This window comes from Lolium rigidum, chromosome 2, assembly GCF_022539505.1.
Source record: "Lolium rigidum isolate FL_2022 chromosome 2, APGP_CSIRO_Lrig_0.1, whole genome shotgun sequence".
In the NCBI taxonomy this organism is placed as follows: Eukaryota; Viridiplantae; Streptophyta; class Magnoliopsida; order Poales; family Poaceae; genus Lolium; species Lolium rigidum.
In genome coordinates this window covers 53,725,957-53,736,405 of record NC_061509.1, presented here as the reverse complement: position 1 = coordinate 53,736,405, position 10,449 = coordinate 53,725,957, and the positions used below count along the sequence as shown (strand labels likewise).

Sequence of the window (10,449 nt, the reverse complement as noted above, 5' to 3'; positions counted from 1 at the left end):
ACTAAAGTCGGCTCGATTTTCACCGGCAGCCACGCCTCCGTTTCCTCACCACATGCAATAAACGGAACGGATAGGGCTGAACCTAGCCGGAACAAGCAAGATGGTGAGCCCTCCACTACCGTCCAGGACTTCCACGACCCTGCCGCGACGTTCCGGAGGCAGGGTCGGTCGCCGTCTCCAAGGAAGGTGAAGGCCACGTGCCATTGTCGAAGAGACCCCGATCCGCGCCACCCGGACGAGACACCACCCCTAGCTAGATCAAATCTCTCCATCGTGGTGGGTCCAAGCAGGGTGAGTGAGGCCCCCGTCACCATCGTCGGCCACGCGTGGACTTATTAGTTCGGCGGCATCCTACGGTGGTGACAGGCGACGTGCGCAACAGGGGTTCAGGAGCGATGGAGGAATTAGGATTTCCTTCCGCTGCCGGTGGTTCTTAATCATTTGAAGAGTGAAAAACAAGAGCCATTCTTTTTAAGATTGTGATTCTTTTTCGAGAACCATCATAAGGTCTACACGTCTTTTGGCTAACACCCCTAATTAAAAGATTAGCCACCATAGTCACTACGACAACAACCACAAGCACTTGGCATGCCAAACAATCATCTAAAGGTCGCGTCTTGACCAACCTCGGTTATAGCCGAAGAACAACCACTTCATCTGGACTACCCAAGCAAACATACCTTCTGCCCTTTAGCGTCTAGAGGATTGGCAAGCGAATGAATAGGACTTGACCAGTCTCGAGGAAGACTTCATCTTGAAAACACCGGCGAGGTCGTACACAACGTCCTAAAGGCTCATGCCCTAGGAAACAACAAACGGGAGCGCGACACCGAGGACCATATGTAACACGTCTTGCATCCAATACAATGCTTTCAACAAAGAGGCAACGCAGAAGATGTTTCACCATCGGTTATCCGGCATGACGAATCATGATTTTCACTTTTCACCTAGAAACAACACACATATGCCGGGGAATTGAGGAAAACAGTATCCAAAGGCGTTGTCGTCTTTGTCACCGAGCTAAGTCAGGCAAGATTTTGTTTGAATTTTTGACCCACTTGCATCATTACCGAAAAGTATAGTATGAATATAAAAAACAGTATAGTCGTTTTTATTAAAGAAAACGAGAAAGAAAGAGAGACCGCGAGAATGTGTCCGATCCATCCAAGGAAGACCTTGTGAGCGACTGAGCGGTTGACTGGTCCAGCCCAAGCTGCAGCGCACTGCCAAATCAGGGAAAACCTGAAGCAGTACCGCACGGGTCACATCCATTCCCACATCCGAGCATGCATGGCATCGCAAGCAGGCAGACGATTTCATTAATGTTTTGTACGTCCTGATCCAAGGAGTAATTGGCTGCGTGGCCTTAATCAAATTGATCAGACGATCGATTCAGCAAGAGTGAAGGCCGCATCCACCGCTACGGCACCTGCAGCGAGAACGACGATGATGGCCTTTATGCGTTTGGTTTTGTGCATGTCAAGTTAGGTTCAGCTCATGTTGTAAGTACAGCTATTGTATCGCTCAATTTTTCTTATTCAATATTATGCACTTTACAATCTCTAGAAAAATATTTTATTTTTTTGCTTGTGTATTAAAACGTGAGTAGTATTATCAATTAAAGATGACATAAATAAAATCTAGGGACACTATTGACTTTTCACCACTCAACACCTGAAATAGGGTGTGCCAACGTCTTGATCCATTGAGAATTTCTTAAGTTTCACTCACCTTAGAAAAGTGCAACTGTAGTTCAAAAAAAAGTACAACTCAATCTAATTGTATTTTTTTAACAGAAAAGTACAACTAAAACACTGATTTATAGCTGACTGAAACTTAAGAAAATCTCAAACATAGCAAATCTGCATGAAATAAGCCTAACTCCCATAAGCCAAAAAAAAAGGCAAAACAGTTTATCAGCGCTTCTCCACACCGAAGTTTCTCTCCACCGAAATCTATAAAACCGGCTGCTTTAGAGCATCTCCAGCCGCGTCCCCCAAAGCGTCCCCCAAAACGCGCCGGATTAAGCATTTGTGGGACGTGTTTTGTTCGTGCCGCGTTTGGGGGACGTCGCTTCCCAGTCACGTCCCCCAAACAAAATTTCGGAAATTTTAAACTTAACGAGATTCGATTAAGATTCATGCAAACTTAAATAAATTCAACGAAATTTGACTAAATTTAAACTAAACCTAATGTAGAACCACTTGCGGCGGCCGGAGGCGTCGTAATATTGCTGGAAGTTGTACATGTTGTCGGTGACGACCTCCTGCTTGACGCGCTCGTCGACGGGCTCATCGACGGGCTCGTCCTTCACCGCACCGCTTGGTCCTGCCTCGCCGTCGTCGGTGAGGTCCACCAGCGGCTTGCCGGAGTCGCGGATGGACATGGCGATCGCCGCGTCGAGGTCGCCCCTCCAGGCGTCCTTGTCGTTCATGGACGCCAAGAACGCCGCCCGCATACCTGGGCAGTCCTCGGGGTCGTCGCTGCTGGCGATGAGCCGCTGCTGCCGCTCATACTCCGCCAGCAGCGCCGCCTGCGACGCCTCCTCCGTTTCCTCCTTCACCTCTGGCTTCGGGATGAGGAGGGCGCCGCCGTGCCTCCCTTGCTGCCGCCGGCTGCCGCTGCCGCCTCGCCTCGTGTTGACGGGAGTCGCCGGCTCCTCCTTCACCTCCCGTTTGGGGACGGTGTAGGGCGCCGACCGGTACGAGGAGGACGGCGTCGATCGCGCCGGTCCTGAGGAAGACGGGTGCGAGGAGGACAAGTACGTCATCCTCCTCGGTTACCATTGAGGAGACGGCGGCGGTGACGACGGCATCTCCAACCTTGGAGCGCCGTTGCGGATGCCGCGGATGACGTTCTCGAGGGTGCGCCCCGGAACGCCCTAGAATAGGGCGCGGCCGTCCTTGTTCCAGCTGTCGGTGCTGTACATCTCGACGTCGTACTTCGCCTTGAAGTACATCGACCACCATGCGTCGTTGTTGTCGGCCGCCCACGTCGGATCCAACCGCTCCTCGGCGGTGAGTTGAGCCCGACGGGCCATGATGGCGTCCCTCCATTGGTCCGTGCGCGGCTTCGGCGGCGGCGGAACGCCAATGCCGTTCACGGCCATCTTCCAGCCGCCGCTGCTTGGCAGCCGCATGTCCGGCGGGACTAGATACCGGGCGTTGTACAGCGCCCACGCCTCCGCCACGGTGAGGCTGCCGCGGCCGAAGCCGTTCGCCGCGGCGATCTTGCGGGACGACGAGCTCGACATTTTTGGAGCGGCGAGGAGAAGATCTGGGAGGGGGGAGGCGGCGGCGACGAGAAGGTTTGTGAGCGGTGAGAACTGCAGGGCGTCTTAAACAGCGGCGGCAGCGGGTGGTTGCATGCAATAACGCCGGCGCGGACGGCCACGCGGCCATGCACGACGAGACGCATCCCTGCGTCGCTGATACGTCTCAAACGTATCTATAATTTCTTATGTTCCATGCTACTTTTATGACAATACTTGCATGTTTTATACATACTTTACAACATTATTATACATTTTCCGGCACTAACCTATTAACAAGATGCCGAAGCGCCAGTTGCTGTTTTCTGCTGTTTTTGGTTTCAGAAATCCTACAAAGGAAATATTCTCGGAATTGGACGAAATCAATGCCTAGGGTCCTATTTTTCCACGAAGCTTCCAGAAGACCGAGGGAGGTACAAAGTGGGGCCACGAGGCGCCGACACAACAGGGCGGCGCGGCCTGGCCCCTAGCGGCACGGCCCTGGCGTGTGGGGCCCTCGTGCCGCCACTTGACCTACCCTTCCGCCTACTTAAAGCCTTCGTCGCGAAACCCTCTGTACCGAGAGCCACGATACGGAAAACCTTCCAGAGACGCCGCCGCCGCCAATCCAATCTCGGGGGATTCAGGAGATCACCTCCGGCACCCTGCCGGACAGGGGAATAATCACCGGAGGGGTTCTACATCATCATGCCCGCCTCCGGATTGATGCGTGAGTAGTTCATCCTTGGACTATGGGTCCATAGCAGTAGCTAGATGGTTGTCTTCTCCGCTTGTGCTATCATTGTTTAGATCTTGTGAGCTGCCTAACATGATCAAGATCATCTATTTGTAATGCTACGTGTTGTGTTTGGTGGGATCCGATGAATCTAGAATATTATGTCAAGTTGATTATTAATCTATCATATATGTGTTGTTTATGTTCTTGAATGCTCTCCGTTGCTAGTAGAGGCTCTGGCCAAGTTGATACTTGTAACTCCAAGAGGGAGTATTTATGCTCGATAGTGGGTTCATGCCTCCATTTAATCTGGGACGATGGACAGAAAGTTCTAAGGTTGTGGATGTGCTGTTGCTACTAGGGATAAAACATCGATGCTTTGTCTAAGGATATTTGTGTTGATTACATTACGCACCATACTTAATACAATTATCTGTTGTTTACAACTTAATACTGGAGGGGGTGCGGATGCTAACCCGAAGGTGGATTATTTAGGCATAGATGCATGCTGGATAGCGGTCTATGTACTTTGTCGTAATGCCCTGATTAAATCTCATAGTAATCATCGTTGATATGTATTGAATCTTTATTTGTCAATTGCCCACCTGTAATTTGTTCACCCGAGCATGTTAGTTATCTTATTGGAGAGACACCACTAGTGAACTGTGGACCCCGGTCCATTCTTTTACATCTGAATACAATATACCGCAATCATTGTTCTTTACTTGTTCTTTGCAAACAAACACCATCTTCCACTCGATACGCTTAATCCTTTGTTTTCAGCAAGCCGGTGAGATTGACAACCTCACTGTTACGTTGGGGCAAAGTATCTTGATTGTGTTGTGCAGGTTCCACGTTGGCGCCGGTTTCACTGGTGTTGCGCCGTACTATACTCCTCCACCAACAACCTTCACGTGCTTCTTGGCTCCTACTGGTTCGATAACCTCGGTTTCTTTCTGAGGAAAAACTTGCTGCTGTACGCATCACACCTTCCTCTTGGGGTTCCCAACGGACGTGTGCTTCACGCGTTATCAGTCGCCTGGGAAAATAGGGACGCCATTAACGTCGCTTGACCAAAGGTAGGCGATGGGGTTTTAGGCTTCCGAGCCGCTGACGGGTCGGCCCCGCGTCGGTTCGCCTCGCTTTTCGTTGTGTCCGGCGTGTCCGGACTGTCCCCTGTGGGACAGGGACGGGCTCGGGGCGCCGGACACCGTATCGGACCGCGCCGCACAAAAATGGGCTTTGGGGAACGCGGCTAGAACGCTTTTTTTGTCTGTTGTGCCCTAAATCTCTTTGAGGGACGGTTTGGGGACGCGACTGGAGATGCTCTTATTAAGCTTATGTCCAAAAGAAATCCCCCATATCAGCCCCGAAAGAGAACAGCTAGACCGCTAGAGATTACTGTGCAAGATTCAGCGCAAGGTGACTAGCTAGCTAGAAGAACACGCACTGACTAGCACATGAGACCACACTAGCTCCTACCTCCCATGGTCTAGCAGTCCAGCTCCGTCAACGGGGTACTCAACGTCTCAACCTACTGAGCCTTCGCACCGCACGTCGATCCATCATTTGTCTCGATCAAACTTAGGCCATCTCCAACGGAGCCACACTTTACGGTCCGCCGTGACAAAAATGCGTGTGGATCCCGCTTCAGGTGTATGCATGCGTCAGGTTTGTATCTCTGCAGGCGCTGCACGGTCGCGCAAAGTATCCACGTTGGTTGCATCCGGGCCCGGTCGGCAGTGACATGGTAACCAAAATATTTCTTCATTATTATTGATTGGCCAAAAGGACTATCTTTACAGAGATGGTTAGTCGAGTTAACATAAAACTACAACAGCCGTACCTACTCGTCGTTGCGTGGCCTACCACGACCTGGGTTACTCCCAGTCGCGCGGCCTACTACTGGCCGCCGGAGGGGCCAGCGCCGTCGTCGAAGCAAGTGCGCTTCACGCACTCCCCGCCGCGCACGCTGGCAATCGGATATCTCGTCATGCCGCCTGCGGCGTTCGAGGGCCACGGCGAGAGAGGAGTCCCATAGGACTCTCCTAGCCATAGAGTTGGCCGCCTCCGCCGTCGCTGCCTCCATCGCTGCGGTGTCTTGTAGAGCTAGAGAAAGACCTCTAGGCTTGCTCCATCCAGTGCTGCCGCTCGGTACTGGATCAATGTCCTCAAGTTTCTCCGGCAAGCTCCCGACGTGGGAGGGTGATGGATGCAGAGGCTGTGAAAGACCCTTGAATAAGGGCGGTTGTGGCCACCTCCTTATTCTGTGGTAACGTGTTCTACAGAAGTGGATTATAGCTGGGATGTGGCATGGGTGCAGCTACTGTTGGGAGCAATTTCTCGATGGTGAGTTTGTCGTCGACCATCATGGCTGAATGGCAGCTGCTCCCGCCTTGCTGCTGGCGTCTAGCTACCGATGAAGTATCTATAACCTCTAGGCCGTAGTGCCATGCTGGAGGCTATCAAGACATGGCGCTGTTTGCTCCCGCCGTTGCTCCCCAAGTTGCTTGTTCCCCGGCAGCGTCTCGGTTGTCCGTGCCTGGCGCAAATTCGGTGGAGATGGAGTCGGACTGGATCGCGTTCTGCAAGCTATACCTAAGGTCCTCTTTGCAAATTTAGGACTTTTTTGTAATCTTTTTTGTCTTTGATGTCCTTCATGTAAAATGTATCTCTACTGGTCCTTCGAGACCTTTCCCCGTTCAAAAAAGAAAAACTAGAATCTTCACTGTTGAGGAAGTGGAACATGCCCTTTTTTCGATGGATTTTAATAAAGCACATGAGCCAATAATATTCCTCTAGAATTTTTCCATCACTGCCGGGACTTAACCAAGCATGGCATTATGCATATCTTTAAAAAATTTATGAGGGTTCCTTGGCCATTAAAGGCTCCTTTGATTCATGGATAGGAAAATCATAGGAATATGAAAAGCATAGGAATAGCAAAAACATATCACTGAAATGTCATGACTAGTTAAATCCTATAGGAGGACGAGCTGTGTTTGATTGTGCCAAAGAAATTTTTTCATGCGGTGTGACTTCATGTTTTTTTCCGATAAAGGGAATATATTAATATCAAAAAGATACCAATTACACCCAGCCTCTGCAAAAACGCACCACCCTAATGGCACTACGGATGCACGCAGCCAAAAAAAGGAAAAGAAAACTAAGAAACAAAAGTCCCGCTACAGTATCTCGGGCCTAACAACAGTAATACATCCACCGCCAAGACAACACCTGAAATACAGACTCTCCAAAAACGACGCCTCCAAGAAGGAAACAGTGCTCTAACACCGTCGTCGCCCGATCAACGATCTTAGGTTTTCACCCTGAAGATAGTCCCCGCTCTCAAAACAATACCTCCAACAAGGTCATTGCCAGGCACAACCAGTTAAGGCCAGACCTTGGGATTTCACCCTGAAAGATAGGACTCTGAACTTCACCTGTGTTGTCGTCCCCACTTTCATCAACTACAAGATTTCTATAAAATTTACGCTACAAGATTTCTATAAAACTAGTTTCTATACGATATGTTCCTACGATACAAACAACTGGTGTAGGAAAATAATTTATATGATCCACTACATCCTACACAATTTCTGCATCAATCCTATGAATCAAAGAAGCCCTAAACCGTCTGAACTATAGTGTCATTACACTGCTCCCTAAAGTTGATTGGACAATGACTCTGAAAACTGGGACATATGAAATTCAATAAACTTCGAGTCAGTCACTATGCTAACCGCCATGAGATCAAGCAACAGTGCAACACACAAATGGACACTTATCAGTTAGCTAGCGGTTAGTTTGAATATGTCAATCTTGCCAGCGTTTTGAACTTCGCCAACAAAACCATGTATGCATAGCACAGAGATTAGGGCATCTCCAACCGCGCGACCCATCCCGCGCGTCCGGATGGGTCCAGCCGGACAAAATCGCGGCCCAACGCGGGGACGCACCGCAAAAGCGGACGGCCGCGGCGTCCGGAACGACGCAAACCCGGCCCAAATCTTGGCCGGGTTTGCGTGGCCGCGGATGGCACGCGGCGTCCGCTCGCGTCCGGGCGTCCGTCGCCACGTCTCCTTTGGGCCCACCTGTCGGTGACCCAAGGCGGTATTAAATGGGGACTGGAGGGGATCTGGCCCTCCACTCCAGTCCCCACTCCACTCCAGCAGCGAAACCGCCGCCATGGCCCCGAAGCGCGTTTTCGCCGGAGCCAACGACGACGAGGCGAGCAGCAGCCGGCGTCGTCCGCCGGCGCTGCGGCCATCGTGCGGAAACCCAGAGAGGCCGCCCGCGGCGGCGCGGCATTGCCGCAACCGCCGCCGCTGCTGCTCGAGCCCAAGCCCGAGTCCTCGGAGGAGGACCCGGACCTCCGCGCCGCGCTGCTCATCTCGGCGGCGGAGGAGGAGGAGAAATGGCCGCACCTCCAGGCGGCCATTCGAACGTCCGAGCTGGAGGAGGCGGCGCGTCTGGCGGAGGAAGAAGCGGAGCTCTGGGAGCTCTACGCCCAGGCCCGCCAGGCACGACGGGAGGAGGAGGAAGCAGCGCAGCGGGAGGAGGCCAGGCGGCGCGCCGACGAGGAGCAGCGGCGGCAGCAGGCCAGGCGCCGCGCAGAGGAGCGGCGCCGCCAGGAGAGGCAGCAGCGCCTCAGGGAGGAGGCGCTGCTCCGTGCGCCGCCGCAGCCTAGGGTGGCTCCGGACCCCCACTCGGCCTGGGAGGAGGCCCTGTGGTCTCCGTGGCCGGAGTCCCCGGCGCGGTCGAGCCACAACAGCGCCTCCCCGCCGGGGACGTCGCCGACGACGACGACGTCGCCGACGACGCCCACAGGGGCTAGGCGGCGCACCGGCGGCCACCGCGCCGCCGACCAAACCCTAATAGAGGGTTTTTAAGTTTAAATTTAAAAGCCCATATAGGGGCTTCTTTTGTTAGTTATTTGCCCAAAATAGGGCTATGTACAAATTTGCCCAAAATAAGGCATATGTTTAATGAAATTTCGTTTAAATTTGCTATTTTTATTTTGTTTTCGTGCTTCTCCGATTTTGCGATGCGTCCGCGCGTTGGGCGTACCGCGCGACCCAAACGGATACGCGGACGCGGGCCGCTGTCCGCGTGTCCGGCCGGCGACCCAAACGGACGCGTCGCCCGGTTGGAGATGCCCTTAGTACCTCAAATTTAAATCAAGGATCTTTCATATGTTCACCACAAGTGCTAGTAGTCGACTACTCGAGGAAGAGTTGGAACAAACCTAGAGCTAGCTGTGTTCCAAATGTCAAGACAACTCAGCCTGATCGAGGAATCGCCGCCATTAGCAAAATAAACCCGCATACTTAATTAACTTACTCAGCCCTACTTAATTTAACTTTCTACATGGAGCATTGCATCGATCAATCGAGCTAGTTGAACACGGAGAGCGGCAGCGGCATCATGCAACCCGCCGCGTGAGCCTCGGCGGCGGCGGCCGCCGCCGCCATGACCATCACGATGTCCTCCCCTCCGCCGTGAACCACGCCGCCCTCCAGCGCTCCGGCGGGATCCCCGTCCGGAGCCGGCGCCAGGAAGTGGCCCTGGAACAGGTACTGCGAATGCATAGGGAACAGGTACTGCGCGTGCGCCGTCGGGTGATCCACCATGCCACAGTGCCTCACCACCTCGACCTGCGCCTCCTCCTGCCCCTGCCGTGTCTTCTGCTTCGACGCCGGATTCCTCTTCCGTCGCTTCTTCTCGTAGGCGATGCCGCGCGCCTTGGCCTGGCTGTCACGGACGTCGCGGAGGTAGAGCCTAACGGCGCGCGCGCCGAACGGATTGGCCTCCTGGCGGCCGCCGTGCTCCTCGAAGGCGGCGCGGAGGCGGCCCACCAGCGCGTCAAGGCTGCCCCACGCTTGCTTCAGCGGGCACGGGCATGGCGCAGGCGGCGAGGGGTGGCCGAAGAAGGGGCACCCCGCCGCGTGCACCTTGGTCTTGCCGAACTGGTCGAGGTAGCGTAGAAACTCCAGGACATGCGCGCCGCTGCACCGGGCAAGCTCTAGCGGCGGCCGGTGGTTCCGCAGGTACTGCCCGAACGTCTGCCAGTCACGTCGCTTCTGCGACTCGTACCTGCTCGGCCGCGGCGCCCCCAACGCGGACGACGTTCCTCCGACGACGCTGCTAGGGCTGTCCGCCACGGCCACACCGGTCATGTCCATCGCCGCCGCCGCCTGACTGACCCTTCCTTCTCTTGGGTCGTGGCTAGCTTGTCAGCTCAGATCTGCACCTGCACTACCATGCCATAATTAGTAACACAATGGCGGCATTGACCGATGGTCAAACCACTGCAATAAATAGATTTCTAGCTAGCAATTAGTGTGAGCGTGAATAATGTATGTGTTATGTGATAGCCATGGGATGGTCAGTTTGGTTCTTGACCAACTATATATCTCGCTCTCCATGTTCAATTAATCCTTGCTGCGGCTATGAAGATTCA

The 10,449-nt window shown here is 53.4% G+C and overlaps 1 protein-coding gene across 1 annotated transcript; it reads right to left on the bottom strand.

Moving 5' to 3' along the window:
• Window positions 1–9,382: 9,382 nt before the first annotated feature.
• LOC124686472 (protein G1-like1) lies at window positions 9,383–10,171 on the bottom strand. The gene has a single exon (XM_047220410.1). It carries the CDS (start codon window positions 10,169–10,171, stop codon window positions 9,383–9,385), a length of 789 nt encoding a protein of 262 aa, XP_047076366.1.
• Between the last annotated feature and the right edge of the window lie 278 nt (window positions 10,172–10,449).